This window comes from Microplitis demolitor, chromosome 1, assembly GCF_026212275.2.
Source record: "Microplitis demolitor isolate Queensland-Clemson2020A chromosome 1, iyMicDemo2.1a, whole genome shotgun sequence".
Lineage (NCBI taxonomy): Eukaryota > Metazoa > Arthropoda > Insecta > Hymenoptera > Braconidae > Microplitis > Microplitis demolitor.
The window spans coordinates 18,422,544-18,441,906 of NC_068545.1; the positions used below are offsets into that span (position 1 = coordinate 18,422,544).

General features: G+C 28.5%; 3 protein-coding genes across 10 annotated transcripts; all 3 read right to left on the reverse strand.

The window, feature by feature from the left end:
• Nucleotides 1-3,266: 3,266 nt before the first annotated feature.
• On the reverse strand, nucleotides 3,267-5,175 carry LOC103578653 (NADH-ubiquinone oxidoreductase 49 kDa subunit). The gene is made up of 4 exons (XM_008559805.3): nucleotides 5,024-5,175; nucleotides 4,462-4,886; nucleotides 3,924-4,395; nucleotides 3,267-3,853 (listed from the first exon to the last, which is right to left on the reverse strand). The coding sequence occupies exons 1-4, from the start codon at nucleotides 5,122-5,124 to the stop codon at nucleotides 3,448-3,450; spliced, it is 1,404 nt and encodes a 467-aa protein (XP_008558027.1). The 5' UTR covers nucleotides 5,125-5,175; the 3' UTR covers nucleotides 3,267-3,447.
• Nucleotides 5,176-6,133: 958 nt separating this feature from the next.
• Nucleotides 6,134-9,666, reverse strand: LOC103578643 (ankyrin repeat domain-containing protein 65). 3 transcript variants are annotated; one of them, XM_053742128.1, is made up of 6 exons: nucleotides 9,483-9,666; nucleotides 8,553-8,591; nucleotides 7,549-7,892; nucleotides 7,235-7,475; nucleotides 6,921-7,164; nucleotides 6,134-6,846 (listed from the first exon to the last, which is right to left on the reverse strand). In XM_053742128.1, the coding sequence occupies exons 1-6, from the start codon at nucleotides 9,507-9,509 to the stop codon at nucleotides 6,293-6,295; spliced, it is 1,449 nt and encodes a 482-aa protein (XP_053598103.1). In that variant the 5' UTR covers nucleotides 9,510-9,666; the 3' UTR covers nucleotides 6,134-6,292. The 3 variants fall into 3 exon arrangements, with proteins under 3 accessions (XP_053598103.1, XP_008558015.1, XP_008558006.1); XM_008559793.3 differs by having other exon boundaries at nucleotides 6,135-6,846; nucleotides 8,530-8,591; nucleotides 9,483-9,504; XM_008559784.3 differs by lacking the exon at nucleotides 8,553-8,591 and having other exon boundaries at nucleotides 6,135-6,846.
• Nucleotides 9,667-14,563: 4,897 nt separating this feature from the next.
• LOC103578600 (probable serine/threonine-protein kinase mkcB) lies at nucleotides 14,564-19,237 on the reverse strand. 6 transcript variants are annotated; one of them, XM_008559745.3, is made up of 4 exons: nucleotides 18,830-19,237; nucleotides 16,549-16,963; nucleotides 15,934-16,465; nucleotides 14,564-15,597 (listed from the first exon to the last, which is right to left on the reverse strand). In XM_008559745.3, the coding sequence occupies exons 2-4, from the start codon at nucleotides 16,921-16,923 to the stop codon at nucleotides 15,317-15,319; spliced, it is 1,188 nt and encodes a 395-aa protein (XP_008557967.1). In that variant the 5' UTR covers nucleotides 16,924-16,963; nucleotides 18,830-19,237; the 3' UTR covers nucleotides 14,564-15,316. The 6 variants fall into 6 exon arrangements, with proteins under 6 accessions (XP_008557967.1, XP_008557975.1, XP_008557959.1 ...); XM_008559753.3 differs by having other exon boundaries at nucleotides 18,826-19,237; XM_008559737.3 differs by lacking the exon at nucleotides 18,830-19,237 and adding an exon at nucleotides 18,401-18,581.
• Nucleotides 19,238-19,363: the final 126 nt, after the last annotated feature.

Here is a 19,363-nt window from a genome sequence, read left to right on the forward strand (position 1 = left end):
GCTTATAATTTAAATATTCTCTATAAATTAACGTCAATTAATTATTTATTTATTTCATTACAATTAATGTTATTTTTAAATTTACAATTAACGAAATAAATTCATTAGATATTTAAAGGCTTTTAAAGTTCCGGAACTTGGAAAATCCGTTTGATAAGTCTTATCGCTGAAATTATGTAATCATATTTTTTTATTGTAAAATCGGTGTTAAAGTTTAGTATCAATAAATTTTTTTTTACTGTGTACTAAAAGAAAAAAATCGCCGATCAAACAGCAAAACATTTTTATGTTTTAACAAAAAAAATACATAAATAATATTGTGTTAATAATTAAATTATATTTTTTGTTATATATCTGCATTCTTGAAGGATATCTAGTTTTTTGTTATCTTCAATCAAGTTATTTTTTTAATAATTTAAAACAAGCGATTAAATGTCAAGCATCATTTACCAATAATATATACTAACTATTAAATTATTAACAATGCATCAGGATAAGATGTCTGCTGGCATTTTAGTTATTAGCACAATTTTATTCTCTTACGTAATAAATAAAAAATTTATCTACTCATGTACACAGAATAAAAGAATTTCTTGGTTCAAAAAATTTTTTTTTAATTCATGATACGAAAAATTTCTTCCATCCAAAAATCCTTTTTTTCTGTGTCATAATTTTTGGTCCATAAGCTCCATTATTTTTTAAAAATAATGGCACTTTTTGGCAGCAACCAAAATGATTTATCATAATATATATATACTGATTTCGGTTTTGTTTGCTGAAGAGTACAGTTGAGAACCAGAAGACCGATCAATTAAAAAATCTAGTAAAAATTACATCTACTATCAGCCGAGAAACAGAATTGCTAGGCTGGTAATTGCACTTCTCGATTTTTTCGGTGATTTCCTCACATCATTCTCAATAAATGCGAAAAAATTACTGTTTTAATTAACTAGTACACAGTGCAATAACTTTGTAATTATTTAAACAGCAATTTCTATTCTTTTTTTTTTTGTTTTTTTTTTTAAATCAAATTCAAATTTATATCTATACTGCCAATTGGCGCCATTGTGAAAATAAATGAATATACAGCTACGTTGAAATAATTTGAATTTATTACGAATATTAAAAGTATATATGGTATGTTATTAAACATCCTCCAATATATGTTTTATTTAGTCTGTTATTTTGTCAAGTTGTCTTGTCTCTAAACCCGATGCGATGATAATAACATAATTTGTTTTGCGCTATTACGCAAGTATTAAGACATATTACTAGAATTAAAATGCTGACTGAGTACAAACCACCTGTCAATGTCGTTTGGATCATTTATGCCGTATCAAATTATTTTAAAAACCCACAAATCAGTCATTGATTTAATTATCTATAAAAAACAATAATAAATTATTTTATCACAATAAAATTTTCCAGAATTATTATTTTAAAATATCAGATAGAAAGACATTCTTTAAATTTTCTGTAATCTCTTATATCGTTAGTTCATCTTGTCACGTACAATAACTACTTGTCATATAATTCAACTCTAATGACCTCTCATGCTTTTTGGCAACGTGACACATTTTTCCGATCGTTGTTCGTATGCGAATCACTTTTTGTTACGCAAGTTATTTTCCTATTGTCTCTTTAACTAATTTTTTATTATAACAGTTAGTAGAAAGTAAGAAAAAAATTTATTTTATTACTGAAAAAAATAGTCGGTAACCCGACTCGCATTAATAATAAAAATTATTGCTAATTTATAGCTAGAGAAATTTTTACAGCCCGTGGAAAAAAATATAAAATAACCAGATAGAAAATATATAAATTAAAATTTGTCATTTATATACATAAATATATTTAATATGCATTCCAATAATAATTGCATAATATATTGTAGCAGTGCAAACTAAAGTTTTGTAACAAATTGTAATTTATCGTCGTCCGTTTTTAAATTTTGCTTAAGATAATTTGTTAATTACATACTTCTCGTCTCATATATTTAACACTCAAATACATATACAATATGTGCGTGTCAAATATAATTATCTAACATTTAACAAGTTTTAAAAATTTAACTGCACAATACAATTATTATATATATTTAAAACAAAAAGATATATAATATAAAACATACATATATATATATATATATTTATTATTGTGGATGTTGTGAAATTTAAATAAAAATTTTAATAATAAATATCAGGTTAAATTTTTATCTGACTATAAAATAAAATTAACTAGTGTGTGACATCACGAATTTTTTTAAATTTATTAATTACTTTTTAAACTTTAAAAGTCAGTAATTATTTTTTTATAATAAAATGTAAAATATATATGGATATATAAGACTTGTGCAATTATAAATTTATAAAAATTTGATACTTTAAAGACAGATAATTTAATTAAATAAAAATATTTAGTGTCATCTGCACTACACTATCGTTTGTACCATTTTTTTACGTAGACAAAAAATAATTGTGATAAAAGTTTTAACGACTGTCTGGAGATACTTTTATCAGTTCATAGTTCATTTAAATGATTACAGACTTTACGAAGGTCATTGTTAATTATAATTAAATTAAAAAATTGATTATTTACCTGAAAAAAAATTTAATTAAAATAAAAAAATTATTATTTAATATGACAAGTTATTAGTAAGCTGTTTCCTGTAATTTTATTGTTATAAAACCTAGTGTATCAGACATAAAATTCAAAATTTTATTTTAGTAATGAATGTATCACGTGTGTTTCCTCAAAAAACGGGTTTATTTTTTTAGAATTTTTATATTTAATTAATGAATTGTCTGTAAAAAAGAGGTCATCTTGCTGCACAAAAAGTTCAATATCAACTTCTGACTACGACATAATTGTATGAGTATACTTTTTTACTAGTCTTTTTTCCCCTTGATTATCTTACTGACCTTTCGTGATAGAGGATAAATTTTTAAAATAATAAAATGTTTTTTTTTTTTTGCTAATTTATAAATGATAATGTTGTTTAAATTAAATTAACTAGCACGTGGTTTCTTTATGTCTTTGGTAAAATTAACAGGAAAAATTTAAATGACAACTCAGTCAAAATACAAAAAATCTGAAAAATGGTTGATCCTGTAGGCTTCCCAGTTTTCAAACTCTTTGAGCTCGGCCGGATATCCATCGAACGTCGAGATCTGATGAAATCGTAACGAAACCAATAACTTCCCTTTTTTAGAAAATTTTAAATTTTCATAGCGGAAAGTTTAAAAAAAAGTGTAATCAAAATAAAATAGAGAAATAAAATAAATTTTATTGGATCATTAAAGATAAAAAATATTGACTTATATTTATAATTAATCAATTTTATTTAATTTACACCTATAATGTTTTATGACGATAGTAATAATAATTTACACGTAAATTGATCACTAATAATGACCCTAATAGAATATGAATAATAAAAGAGAGCTATTATCGGTCAATTTCACCGAATACAACATCCATAGTACCAATAATAGCGACAATGTCAGCAAGGAAATGTTTGGGTCCCATTTCTTGCAATGCAGCCAAATGAGCAAAACCAGGTGCCTTTATTTTACACCGATACGGTTTACTGCTACCATCACTTACTAAATAAACTCCAAATTCACCTTTGGGTGCTTCAATAGCCGTGTAGGTTGCGCCTGGTGGTACTTGGAAGCCCTGACTGAATAATTTAAAGTGATGAATCAGTGATTCCATGCTTGTTTTCATTTCACTACGACTTGGCGGTACTATTTTATTATCATCAACTTTTATTTCACCAGCAGGCATTTGATTTAAGCATTGCTCGATAATACGCAATGATTGTCGCATTTCTTCAATACGACACAAGTATCTGTTGTAAAAAAAAAAAAAAAACAATTATTATTATTATTATTTAAATTAAAATGAATAATTATTTTTACCTGTCATAGCAATCTCCAGAAATACCAATCGGTACATCAAAGTCAACAAGACTGTAGGCATCATACGGCTCTGCCTTGCGGACATCCCATTTGTAACCAGATCCACGTAACATTACACCACTGAATCCCCAATCTAATGCCTGCTGAGCAGTGACAACTCCAATGCCCATGGTTCGATCTTTCCAGATGGCATTTCTTGTCAACAAATCGTCAACTTGGTCGATTTGAGCACCGTATTGAGATGCCCATTGATAAATATCATCCATAATACCCAATGGTAAATCCTGTGACACACCGCCAGGACGAACGTATGCAGCATGCATACGAGCACCACTGACACGTTCGTAAAACTCCATCAGCTTTTCACGTTCCTCAAATAGCCAGAAAAATGGTGTCAAGGCTCCGATATCCAATGCATGGCATCCGATCCCCATAATGTGATTGAGGATACGCGTGATTTCAGCAAAGAGCGCTTTAAATAATAATTATTATCATTACATGGGAAAAAATCAAGTCAACTTTTAGAATCGATACATACTTCTTATGTACTTAGCTCTCAATGGAATTTCAATGTTCAGTAACTTTTCAATAGCTAGTGAAAAACATTGTTCATTGCACATCATAGATACGTAATCCAATCGATCAAAGTATGGCAACGCCTGCATGTATGTTTTATACTCGATAAGTTTCTCAGTTCCACGATGAAGTAATCCAATATGAGGATCAGCAGCTTTGACATACTCTCCCTCCAACTCCAGGACCAAGCGCAATACACCGTGAGCTGCTGGATGTTGCGGTCCAAAATTAATTCGAGTGTTTCTAACATTTTTCTCAAGTACCACTGGAAGCTCTCGTGGTGGTTCGTATTCCCATTTAACACCATCGGCTGGATAAAGAACCGGCCCGTTAAACTGTCTCAGCCATTCTGGATCCGGATACCAAGTACCAGCATTTCTCTTTTGGCTTTAATGATAATATGTCATAAGATTTGTTAACATTTTATTTTTGAGGTTATATTATTATTGTTATTACATAATAATTCAATTAGATAATTAGACACCTAGTTATTTAATTATTGATTTACTAATAACAAAACTTACGTGACAGCAGTCACAGGACTGGCATTTTGTAATAAGATCTTTCCATCATTGACAAATAATCCGGATTTTTTCAATACCGTCCTCAGTACATTCGTCGCCATTTTTAAACTCCGTCTCTCCCGCTCTCCCAACCCTCGATCACCAGGTTCACATTCACCGTATCACCGTCACCAGCTCATTTAATTTTTTTTTCTTTCTCTCTCATTTGCGCTGCTAATTTTCTCCAGTAGATGGCGTTTTTAAGCGCGGGAAATAAAAATTTTAATTTATGAGTGTGAAGTGGCTGACAATTGACAGCTGTTTAAATTGTTGAATAAATGAATGAAATATTAAGAGATGAAAAATAAAAAAATGCGTATTGTGATAATTAAGAAATCAGTGCGCGCATTTTTTTAAATTTCATTATTTTAATTAATCAATTTACTTATTTCAAATTTATAAATTGTCTCATGTCTACTATACATTCACACTCAAAATAGCTTATTATATATATATATATATATATATATATTTTTTTTTTATTACAGTTGTTAATAATTGCATTGGTCGTTTTGATAAAAGTATTTGTTAACCAATTAATGACAATTGTCAAGGTAATGATTGCCAAGTTTGTTGGCGTAACCAAACCTGATGATAGAATATGTATATATATATATATATATATATATATATATATATATATATATATATATATATACAGGATGCTATTTCAAGACATTCATAGCAAAGGAGAGATGGTTTGAATTTTTATCAATCATCTTGCAATATATTACCAATAAGACAACTAATAAACGCACTAGGCATTAATTATTATATATTCATTTTAATTATCCATAAATACAAAGGTAAAAAATTATATATCTGATTATTTGTCGATTTGAACATCAACCAGAGATCTTGTTTCTTTTTTACATATATTTATATCAAATTGTAATTTTCTTCTTCTTTTTTTTTGTTTTTTTTTTTTTTTTTTTTTTTGTAAATTATAATACGTTTGTGTTTTTTTATAAAATTTACAAATATATATAATAATAATTCATATGTTATTCAGTCTACAATATAATCAACAGGTTTATAAAAATACTAGTATCTAAAAAAAAATTTGAAAGTATAGTAATTGAGATGATATCACAATTGAAAGATATTTATTTCTTCTTTTTGTAAATAAAATAGGAAAAAATAAAATCGTCGATTTAAATATTTTTATGATGATAATAATAACAACAAGAAGTATGTAAATAAAATTTTATGTTAAATGTAAAATAACAATTAAGAAAAGTCGTAAAGAAGATAACGATTTAACGATTGAGGTAATTGTAGTCTTCGAACAATTTTAGGTAATTTAGGACCGTAAATTTTCCTTACAATTAGTCGGGCTTGATGAGTAAGCGGTAAGGGTGTTCGCGCAGCCTCCATAACTAAAGCTCTTTGAGCGTCAGTGAGACTGCTGGATCTCCTGATCATACAGGGATCAAAACTCTCAGCAGCCTCCAACAGAGCTCTCAACAGTTTTGGTTTATCAGCAGTATTTTGAAGTGAATTTAGTATCCCGTGCGGATCACGAAATTGTGTTTTAATAACAACACGTGCTCCATACTTGAGAAGTAGTGCAACAACCTCGACAGATGGATTTGCGTTACTGGCAACATATTCAGCCAGCACTGGACGTAATGATAGACCTTCATCGCTTCTTATAACGAGATTTGGATCGGCTCCACGTTCTAAAAGCATACACAGGATTTCCAGTCTATTGGGAATATTGTCAGCACACGCGACGTGAAGAGGGGAACCGATTATTGGAGATGATTCATTCACATCAGCACCTAAAAAAATTTATTAATTATTAATTAATGATACAGAGTAATAATGATAATTATTGTTATGTAAATAAATGTACCAGCTTCAAGTAACATTTCAACAATCGAGGGGTCACCCTTGAGAATTGCCAAGTCCAAGGCCGATGGTTTCTGATAGTCAGGGCCAAGATTCAACTTGACTCCCTGCTTCAGCATAAGATTTATCACAGTTTTGTCGCCACCGAGTATCGCATAATGCATAACTGTTCTGTAATCGTGTCTTGCATCTGCCATTGCATTAACATTCGCTCCATAACTCAAAAGCAGCAGCACTGACGCTATGCCCTAAAATAAAATTTGAATTATAAAAATAAACTCTTAATTATATAATAAATATAATTAAAATTTTGTATACCTGAGGTAGCCTCGCAGCTTTCATCAATGGCGTAAGACCAGCACGGTCACGGGTGTTAGGCTGAGCTCCAAAAGCCAACAGTAATTCCATGCACTCTAGATCCAAAGGTGATACCAGATTTATTTCCGAACCAAAGAAGTATCTTTTATTTGGATTCGCACCGGCTTCCAGTAGAATTTTAGCGACTCCAGTGTGGCCGTTTCTCAAGGCCAGTCGGAGTGGTTCATCACAAAGCATAGTGCTATAAATATCCATTCAAATAAGTAAGTGAGAAAATAAATAAATAAATATTTTATTTACATTAAAATAACTACCGAGGAAATAGCTCTCCAGTGTCCGGACGATGATCTACTTTGGCGCCATGTTTCAATAGCAATTTAACAATATCAGTGTAACCGTGTTCAGCAGCTAGATGTAATGCCGAGTATCCACATTCATCAGTAGCATCAATGTCTGCACCCCGAACAATAAGAAGTTGGGCCGCATCCGCGTACTTTTGCCAAACCGCGTAGTGAAGTGGTCGTAAACCCTGGGTTACTATTTCATTTGGTTTAGCACCACAAGCTAGCAGTATCCTTATTTCGTCCAATGATTGCATTCGTATTATAGAATCAGCAAGCTCTCGCTGCATTGGGTTGGCAATGCACTCAGCCGGCATCTATTTGAACAAAATAATTGCAAAATTTTTATTAATAATTACATATATATTTACTATTAATATATATAGAGACAAATGGTATTAAAGTGACCATGACCTTGTAATTCATTCAACTGATTATTATAGTTTTTAGTATAGTAAAAATAGTAGTTTTGTTTTTTTTTTTTTAAATTGACTTGCCAGAAAAATAGAGATAAGTAATCGAGAATGACGACAACTCCAATTGTTACTCATGATTATTATTATATACTTTTTTTTTGAAAACGTGCACGTTCTGTTTTTAAATTTTACACACAGCCCACGAGTTTATTGTATTATTATATATTTAAATTTATGATGTATGTATAGTAGTCATGCTGCAAAGTCTTTGTCTATTGAACGTCTAATAGTGAGGCACAATTTTCCGTCCTATTTATTGAGAGCACCAAAGGTAATGTCTATTTCTAATCCTCACGGTAGCAATAATGACGTTTTTCTGTCATATGATGTCTATATAGATAAATAAATTTGCTCGAGTGGGATATTATTTTTTAATAGATGCAATTTTATGCGCATGACATTACATGCATTGTAAAGCATGCTTTAATTTAAATTTATATAATTTTTATTTTTACTTAGATTTACACATATTACAAACCCAATTCAATAATATATACGCACTTCGTTTGATCGAAATAACGTTAACCGTGAGTACGAGACCTGCAAATTCAAATTCAAATTTTATTTATATATATTTTTTTTTCTGATATTATAGTGAAATGATTAAGAAAAATGTCTAATGTTAACTATTAAGACAAAGAATTTTTTTTGTATTTTTCTCATTAGGCAGAGACGACGTCATCGCCGAAGTTACAACAACAAATTGAGCGGTTCCAAAATAATCACAATCTAACATGGAACCTTTGCCAATGTCAAGGAACAACGGCGCAGTTTTAGTAAAAAAGTCTACACTAAAAAAAAACACTTGTCACAGAGTGACATAAAAAAAGTTTCCATTTGAATACAGAAAATTTAAAAATAACTGCAAGTTCAAACATGCAGTAAGAAGAAAATTAAAGTAGTGAGTAAATAAACAAACAGTAATTTTTATTTATTGGCAAATAATCTATGAATTTATTCATTTTCTTTTGTGTTTTGACACATAGACATGATAACTTTCCACTACAAACATATCCACAAGCTGTTACGAAACTACGGTTTAGATGATGCACTGACAATTTAAAAATAAATAATCTAATGATCCGCCAAGCGCCAATTAATTATATAGTCCATTAAAAGTATCCACAATATATATAAATATATAAACACCGATACATATTCAAAACTCTAAATATTAACTGTTTTTGAATTTTCCCGCTGTTGTTTGATAGCATGTTTTGGAAATCCCCCGGACATTAATACGCACATGATTGTCTTGGTCGTTACTCATTATCTAATATCTCCCGTTTCACAATTATTATTATTATTATTATTATTATTATTATTATACTCTTACACATTTTATAAACTGGGAATTAAATAGTAAAAAAAACAATAAATAGTAATAATAAAATATGAATTATAATAAAGCAATAGCACCTGTTTACTTACTTCAAAGACAGTGCGATGCTCCAACATGTAGAATTCGTATTACAAACTGTTTTATTCGACAGAAACTCGGTCCTATTTAAAGCATACAAAGATGATTCTGCCAAAAATAACACAAAGAAAGAGAGGATGCTGCGAAAGAGCGTGCGCACATTATTTTATATATGACATCGTCTACATCGTACTCTATTCATACAATCCACACACAATCTCACATTAAATCTCACGCACTTTTAACAAAACTACGCATTTTTTATTTAGTTAACTAATTAAGTAAATTAATTATCACCCCTATATGACATTTTGTTTTAGGAAATTCTTTTTTTTTTACATTATTTTTGACTGCATCAAAAACATTAATACCTTATCCATATTTTTGTTGCTCTCAAAATTATTATTATAATTGTTAAAAAAAAAAAAAAAAAAGAGGGGCATACAGCACAAGGAAATTCTGAATAATTAATAATAATAATAATAATAATAATAATAATATATAATTTTAAGTGCACAAAGAGAGTTGTACGATTGTCTGGCAAAAAGTTGGCAAAGATCTTCTGAGGGAAATCCCACGACGTGCACGTGTGCTTTAGTTTTTTAAAATATATCAAATCGTCTTCTTGGTGAAGTTTCTCGTTCTTTTACACAGACTACGCGTTTAACGCATATAAAGGAGATTCTTGAACCATCTCTTCATCTTTTTTCCCAAGACTGAGTAATCCAGAAGACAAAAAACATATAATAGATACAGGAATAATTTTGAGGAAAATACCCAGGCAATAGGATCAATTTTTGGTATACTTATTGGAAGATTCCAGTCAATGACCTCTTATTTATATCTATAGAGATCTCGGTTACTTATTAAACTAGTGAGATAGGTCCAGGAGTCAGTAAACCATCTTATATCTTATATATATTATTATACAGCAAGACAGTTTCATATTTTTAAAATTATTCATTTTTTTTCATCATCGCTTTTTGAGACAAAGGCGCTTTTTTAGTTTGATTAATTAAATTCATGTTACATTTTTTAATCCTAAAGTTACAAAATAAAAATCTCAACACATACATTTATGTATACTAATATATATCTTATATACTGAAGCTAATTAATCTTATACATTATTTATATATATATGATCCATAATTATTATTCATTTCAGGACATGATTAAGAAACTATCAAGTGACAATTCACTTATTTTTTTTCTTTTTTAGCTTAATAATAATTATTCTCGTTTAGATAAATAAACTTTAGCGATTTTATCGCTAACTCTTATGCTGAGTTATATATCTTTTTTTTTTTTATCTTTAGTTCGGATGTATTGTCAAGTTCAAGCAATTTGCCGTTTGATGATTTAAATCTTGGCGATTGTTTTTGTGTGATTATGATGATGATGATGATGAGAGAAAAGATATTCATATACATCCAGGAGGTAGGCACACTTGTGAACCAAGTCGTCTTCTTGGAGCACAGGAAGATTCAAGATACAAGATACAGTTGATTGATATTGTGATAATTGATAATGATGTCGGTGCCACCGTCTCTCGATAGGCAGAGTTAATGATGATTAGATGACTACTCACTAACGCAGATCAGATGAATGCCCTGCGAATAAATTACCAAACACGTTAACAATTTATCAGTTTACGTGTTTAATTTTTTAATTATTATTATTATGCATGAGCAATTGTAATTGTGTTATGTATTTTTTATATGTATTGCCAACAGTCGAATCTCGTTATAAGAAATTATTTTTAAACACGTATACTTAAATTTTTTTTTCAGACCAAAAAAAAATTTTTTCAATAATAAATACATAATAAAGTTTTTATATTTTTAATATATAATTAACAAAAAAAAAATTTATTACATTTACATAAATTATAATTGAATAAATATCCAAACAATAAAATTATAATAACTTAATTTAAATTTGAAAAATCGATTGTTCTTTTTAAATTTATAAATATATAAAAATAATAATAACTTAAAAAATATAAATATATATATGGTATTGATTGATGCTCAAAATACAGAATATTATTATTATTATTTCTCATAAAATGAATTCGACTGTATTATTATTGTATATAAACAATAATAATAATGAAAATGAATATGTCATTGTTTTTATACAAAATGTTGTGTATTATGTATGAAAAATAAAATAAGAGTAAACGTGGTATTGATTCGTTTTAGAAATAATTTTATTAAGAAATACTCTGCACTTATTAAATGCCTTATGATAATAATTATTCATGGTAGTTATTATTATTATTATCTATTGTTTATAGCAATCACCTAAATAACTAATTAGAAGCATGCTTCACTAACACATTTTACATTATCTTAAAATTATTAAGTATAATTCTAAAAAAAACACGATTTTTATGTCCTTAGTAATTAATTATTAATTTATTTTATTTCTTAATTATTTTGTTTTTCATTTCATTTTATTTTAAATATATATATATATATTTTATTAAATGAAAATACTTGGGATACCACGTGAAGATGTACGTATGACCTAATATTTATTATCATTATTATTATTATTACTTTTTCTTTTTTCTCATAAATGTTTACAGTGTAATTAAATATTAAACGGTAATTTTGTTCCGTACGATTGAAATTACACGAGAGTATTGCTCACCATGATCTTCGAGAATTTATTTTTGTTCCGTATAAATCATTAATTATAATTATAATTATTTTTAATAATATACAAATGTAAAAAAAAAAAAAAGGCATTTTCTCTGAGCTGCCTGTGACTCAATTTATTTTCCATTATCTTACGTTGCAAATTACATATTTGCAAACTATTATTATTATTATCATTAGTTTTCTTCACGTTATATATAATTTCTTATAAAAGTTGCAATAAAAAATAATTTATAGCAAAAAAAAAAAAAAAAAAAACAAAATTAATTAATAATAATATAAACTTTGTAGTTTGTACCAATTTTTATCGTCAATAAGTAAAAAAAAAAAATATTATCAAGAAAATGACAAAGAATATCACCAACAAAAGTAACACAATTATTATATTTTTTAAAATAAATTTCTTCCTTCCCTTTTCTTTTTTTATCGTACTTTCTTGTGATATTATTTATTTTACTTATTTATATCTCTAAATATATGTTTTTATTATTTTTTAATATCATAAATTATCGAACTCTAGTTTCATTATTATTATTTTTTTTTCTAATCTCTTTTACATATTTGTTGTTTTCATATCCTCGCAGTCACTGAAATTTAACGAGATCATGATTTAACATCTATTTGTTTTATAGCTGTTTTTTTTCTGTTCCTTTGTAAATTTTAAAAAAGTTATTTTTCATTTAGTTCTTAAAAAAAAAAAAGTTTACCTAATAAATTTATAATAAAAATATCGCGAAGAATAGAGTAAAATAACTAAATAATACAGATTAAAATAACACATCTACGTATTTATAAAAAAATAACTAAATTATAAAGAAAATTAGTCGTGATAAGACGATAAATAAACCCACCGATTATCAAATAAAAAAAAAATACGACAAATATTTTTAAACGAATATCTGAGAATTGCTTTGAGTTTTTTTTTTAAATATTTTAGAATGGCCCTAGCTCGGTAACTTGTGTCTGTTAAAAGATGAATAAGAACATTTTTCATTTAAATTAATTATTTTTTTTTCTATAGACAATCAAAATTATTACTTTATTCCAGTCATTATAACTTTTTATAGATATAAACGGCCACCGAGTTATGAATCCGTTATACAGAGAAAGTCTATTGATTCATTTATTAATTAATTATTTTCTTCATCAATTAATTGATGAAACTAAATAATAATAATAATAATAATAATAACATTCATTGCCTCAAAATGGCTCAACTTATTGAGTAAAAAAAAATCATAAGAATAAATGAAATAAGAGAGAGAAAGAGAGAGAGAGAGTTTCATTCAAAGAATGTTTATAATTTTAAAAATATCTTAACTCTCATATTTAATATAATAATATAAGATTTCTATTCGCGTATAATTCATATTACAATTCATTACTCTTTTTTTTATACAGAGTACTCGCTTACTTAAAACAAATAAAAAATCAATTAATTATATTAATTAATTAATAATATTCACTATTATAATATTAATAATAATAATAGTAGAAAAAAAAAAATTAAAAAAATACTTGATGAGAATGAAACGATTTAAATGTGGGGTTGTTGAAAAAAGCGTTTTTGTTATTAATGTCCGTTTAAAAAACTAATTATTCTGCATTGATGATTGGAATACTGCTATCGATAGATCTATTTACTTAATTATTTATTATTAATATTATTTTTTTAAATTATTTAATTTAGAGCCTTTGTTTGAGAAATTCATCTACGCACAAAATGTACATTCTATTAAAATAAAAAAAAAATATCCTATCGCGTTTTTTTCTTTCTTTTCTTTTTTTCTTTATTATTATTTTTATTATCATTATCATTATTATTATAATTATTATATTATTTTGTATTTGTTTTTTTTTGTTCGATCTATTTTTTTTTTTTAAGTGTAACTCTACATTTCGATTATTGCATTGCATGAAAAAATATGGCCTCTTTTGAATGCTATATTTAACAAAGACATTAACACCGTACAACATTGTTGATTTTGCTCCGTGAGATATTAACAATTGAATATTTATAAAAAAAAATAAAAGTATATAAATTTTTTTATTCTTCTCTTTTTTTTATAAAAACTCAATTTGTTATCTCGATGACTACATGTATTTACTTGGTTTTATTTATTCTTTCGTCCATTTCATTTCTCTTTTTGTTTTTTGTATTTTATTATTTTTTTTTTTCATTTTTTATTTTTGTACACTAATATGTAAAAAGCATTTATTACTACGTCATGATTATTTATCTGAGTATCGCGGATTTACATCGGAGGGTCTGGGTATGTTTAAGAAAAAAAAGCGAGTCTTTGCGAACAAACAATTCACTCCTGATAAATATTACCAGTAAAAAGGTATATAATATTGTCTACACACGGCTATTTTATTTTAATAATTTTTTTTCTTTTTTTTTTTTTTTACTGATAAATATACTTTGCAAAGTAATTAAATATTCGTTTGAGATAAGCGTTAGATGATAGTAAAAGACAAATAATAACTTTTTTTTTTTACATATGCCACAGACGGGAATGTATTTAAATAAATCTCAAGTACGAATAATCTCATAATAAAAGTCACCCGGTATGTAACAATTTAGAGATTCCTAGTTAAATAAAAAAAAAGAAATAAAAACCAAAAAGGGGTCTTTCACTACATCACATCAGCCGGATTATATAATAAGTTCCAATATCATACAATATTTATAAGTATTATCATTAACTTATTATTGTTTTTCTATTTTAAATTGGGATTGAGTCGTATTGCGGTGTATGGCTACAACTCTCTTATCATATTGTAACACAACTATTATATCGTGTTGTATCTGTTTAATTAAATCTCTACGACTGTTACAAGCAAACCCGAACTATCATCATCTTCTCGCCCGTCATCGCCATCATTGTCACGAACAACAACAACAACGAGAACCAAACTGATGATTTAAATCATATTAATCAAACAATAATATATATCATGATAATAATAATAATAAAAATGAAAATTTATCTCCGATATATTGATGGTGCTGATCGATTATGAGGGAAGAAGTTAATAATTATTTATATTATTATTATTATAATTATTCTCACGACGATACCAAATTGATTAGATTTACCGGATATACAACAACCGGTAGTTATTATCATTTTAATATTATTATTATTATTCACTTTCACGTAAGTTAGCCACTACTGAAGAGTTGAATTTAAACTCTCAGGCAAGCGGTAATTCATCATGTGAAATGGCGGAGTCGCGGGGCTGCCAGGCTGACTGTTGGACGCACCTATGTTAGTCGAGCCGCGTCCCCGTTTTCGCCTCTGCAAAAGCCCCTTTCGGACCATGTAGAAGCGAATTGTGCTGATCGGAATGTTGTATTTCTCAGAAGCTACTTGAAACGTTTTGCCGCGGGCCACCATGTCTGATGCCAACTTTAACTCTGCTTCTGAGCGTCGTTGTCGTCTTTGATAACCTACATGGACAAAATCATTATTTTTAATATATATGTATATATATATATATATAAATATAGATCCAACAATAATGATCCTAAATAAAGTATTACTGATAAATATGTTATAATTGCTAGAAATTTATAATAAGCAGCAATAACTTAATGGATATTAATTTAACCGACTGATTCTTGATACTGAATAAATTATTAAGTCTAAAGATTAAAACTTTACAAACTATGTATATAAAGTCTTTTAGTTTATTTTAAATTTATGAAAAAACTTTTCGTAACTTAAAAACTAATTTTAAAAATTTAAAAAAACGATTACAAGAATGAGATAAATAAATATTTTACCTTCGATAGCAGGAAAGGGACTGTTACTGTTACTATTATTGGTTGTGTTGCAGTTGTTTGACGTTGGTACCATACTGATTGAATAGGGCTTGTCCTGTTGAAAAAATTGTTCATCGGGTTCCATTTTAACCATACCAGGTGTTTCAGTCATTGTTGCTTCACAGGAACTCAGTGCTTTTTCCAAATGCTGAAGTGCCTCGGTGTGTTCAATATTTTCAGTATGATCGATTGTCAAAAAATTAGAAGGTTCTGTCACTGGTGGATCGGTTGGAGTTACGGTTATCGAAGTATTGTTTATCGGATTTAATGTCACGTTTTGAGAATTTTCAAGAAAAGCTATTGGGTCATCAGATGGCGGCTGTCCGTCAATCTCTTCGTCATCTTCTTCGTCTTCTATGTCTTCTTTCATACTAGGGGGTGCTTGGGGTACTTTTTTAATCGGAGTAGTTGGCTCTGAATGTGTACTTGAGATACTTGGTGGTGTTGAAGTTTCTTGATTGAGATCTCGGCCTTGATTTGACAACCCGCGTATCTAAAATTTATTATTATTATTATTATTATTATCACTATTATAATTATTTTAAAAATATTTAAATTGATTGTTGATGATATTACCTGAAGAACATCCGCAGCTTGCATCAACTTAGCAAGCTGTTGTTGTTCAACATAAACTTCTCCTCGATACATAAACTCAACAAGAGCCTGTAGCTCCCACATACGCATATCCCGTAAGAAAATAATGGGATGCGTGCAGGGTATTTCCAGTAATAATCTCTCTAGATAATCACTGCAGGCAGACAATACTACCTTGTGACACTTGATAGATCCACCATCGCAGGCCAGTGTAACATCGACGAACTGCTCCGAACTGAGTAATTTTGGAAACGCATTGTGCATATTCGACTGATGTGAGTTCCAAGATACACAAAACTGTTGGCGATCTCCATCAGGATAATTACCCGGCGTGGGTAAACTGTTTCCAGACTCCATGATCTTAAATGATAGATCCAACTTGACGATTTTTTTTTATCTAAAATAAAAATGAACTATTATTATTATAAATAGAGTATCAACAATTTATATAATGGTAATAATGAGACTGATTAAAGATTCAAATGTGCAGCTCTTGAATAAAATATCATTGAATACTTAAACGTCTTATTGACGTAAATTAAAACAATCGTTAGATCATTTATGTAAACAATTTATAAAATATACTCGAAAACTTTAAATTCAATACAATGATATGGATAAAAAAAAATAAACAAATAATATGATAATAATAATAATAATAATGAACGTACGTAAAAGTTGAAGACAAAATCGATTTTACATGAGGATTTGATTGTAAAATAAATAACAATGTTGAAATAAAGAGTGAAAAAAAAGCAACAATGAAAATAAATGAAGAGAGTAATTATTGTTAGTAAGTGACAAGGAGAATTGCCAGCATATATATGTATATATTGTTAAGAGAGAGAGTGGAGAGAGCGGAGAGACAAAGGAGAGCGGGAAATAAAGATGTTAACAAAAACTAACGAGTATAGATATAAAAGAATTAACAACATGGCTGTCACAGAGTATATAAGAGAATCTCCATTAACAATAAAATTACTGCCGAAAAGTATGGGCACAAGCGGCACAAGAGAGCGTTGCGCTAGTACATTCTCAAACTAATAAAACTTTAAATGGCAAATCTATTGAGCCCGGGCGAATATTCATTAGACGTATACTTATCTATCTATATAACCAACTAATTAACAAACTAGGATACCCACGCTAACGGTAAAAAAATTTTGGCGTCCCGGTTAAGACTTTTTTTATATATATTTTAATATTCCTTTTTTTATTATACATACATACATCTATATACATATATATGTACGTATGTATATGTGTATATAGATATTAACAAAGAAAAAGTGGCTGAGAGTTAAGCGTGCTGTATAAAGAATGGATGGGCAACAAAACAAATAACAGCTCGATGCGGCGCGAGACGAGCGCCGTGATGGAAAAAAATATTTTTTCAAATAAACTGAAACGATAAAAAAAAATAATATGAATTAGAAATATATGTTTTAGGTAGAGATGAAAATAAAAATAATAATTTCTGTTGGTACGCGAAAAAGAGTGAGACAGAAACACCCACGCGTTCGAATGCCATTTTTAAAAAAATCACGTGTCGGCATTTGTATCACATATCAATAGGTTAACTAAATAAATAGCACATATATATAGAGATGTATGCGCAGAAATATATAGGTTTGTATGAATAATTGTAAAATATATATGAATATTATGTTGCAAATAATAATGGAGTATTATTATTGTAAGATTGTGGGAGATGACGCTCTGTCGGCGTGAGGGCCATCACCCCCCGAGGGACCGCCTTGAGCACTTGGTCTCACGCTTTCTTACGAATAAATATTTAAATAATCACAAATAACACATGATATTTAATTACTACCTTTGTTATAACACTGTGAACACCTCGTACGACACTTATAAACACTTGTAACAGATAATAAATGTCCAATTGTCGCGTAAATAGCCGTAAGAATCCCTTAAGAAAACATACATCCGCTGAGATTTGCACTGGCTAGGGGAGCACCGACGGGTGGGGGTAGTGAGCAAGCTGGGGGCTGGGGACTGAGGATTGGGGGGTAGGATTCGGTATGATTGGATTGGATTCATCATTCAATGGGAACACTAGCGCTCACTGGCGCTCACTACCCTCACTACCGCCGCCTGGCCTGGCCACTCGCTAACTTGTACCATTCAAAAAAAACATTACCACACTTTTTGTTATTTAATAAAATATACATGCGAGTATTCAGCACTACCGCTTTATTATAATAAATTCAATTTTTAAATATTTAAATGCGTACTTACTTACTTTTATTTTATAGTATTTATAATGACGCGGCTGTCTTTTCTAGAAACCCATCAGTAGAGCAACATTCACATGAAAAATAATTTTTTTAATTAATTATTAAATGTCGTTGTTGTTAATTCTGGTACTGGTGATTATTCTGGTGGATGATGCGCACTAACTTGTGCGCATAAAGTTTGTTCAACCGACAAATCCAAACAATAAAAAACAAAATCACAATTTTATATTATCAATAATTTTAATCAAATTATTTATTAAATTTTTTGTTTTTTATTTAATTATCGGTTTTGTTGCATAGCGATTATTTTTTATTTGAATTGTTTTTAATTTTATTTTGTATGTGATTTATTTAAATATAAGAAATATATGTAACAATGTAATATTATTTATTATTACAATTGCGCGATAAATAAATTTTAGGCGAACTTACAATGCGTGACTTCCGCTTGAGAAAGTCATTTTAATTCATCATCTAGGGATTTTTGGTCTTTCATCCAATCAGCTGTAAGTAATTAAATATTCCAGTCTCTTGATTGG

Excerpts from the sequence above, each read along its gene's own strand:
- LOC103578600 (XM_008559745.3), bottom strand. The coding sequence starts at position 16,923 with ATGGAGTCTGGAAACAGTTTACCCACGCCGGGTAATTATCCTGATGGA. Across the intron at positions 16,466-16,548 it reads AAGCTGCGGATGTTCTTCAG|ATACGCGGGTTGTCAAATCA; the intron begins GTAATATCATCA and ends AATAAATTTTAG. Across the intron at positions 15,598-15,933 it reads TCCCTTTCCTGCTATCGAAG|GTTATCAAAGACGACAACGA; the intron begins GTAAAATATTTA and ends TTGTCCATGTAG.
- LOC103578653 (XM_008559805.3), bottom strand. The coding sequence starts at position 5,124 with ATGGCGACGAATGTACTGAGGACGGTATTGAAAAAATCCGGATTATTT. Across the intron at positions 4,887-5,023 it reads AGTCCTGTGACTGCTGTCAC|CCAAAAGAGAAATGCTGGTA; the intron begins GTAAGTTTTGTT and ends TTATCATTAAAG. Across the intron at positions 4,396-4,461 it reads GAGAGCTAAGTACATAAGAA|CGCTCTTTGCTGAAATCACG; the intron begins GTATGTATCGAT and ends TATTATTTAAAG.
- LOC103578643 (XM_053742128.1), bottom strand. The coding sequence starts at position 9,509 with ATGTTGGAGCATCGCACTGTCTTTGAA. Across the intron at positions 7,476-7,548 it reads ACTGGAGAGCTATTTCCTCG|CACTATGCTTTGTGATGAAC; the intron begins GTAGTTATTTTA and ends GGATATTTATAG. Across the intron at positions 6,847-6,920 it reads TGAAATGTTACTTGAAGCTG|GTGCTGATGTGAATGAATCA; the intron begins GTACATTTATTT and ends AAATTTTTTTAG.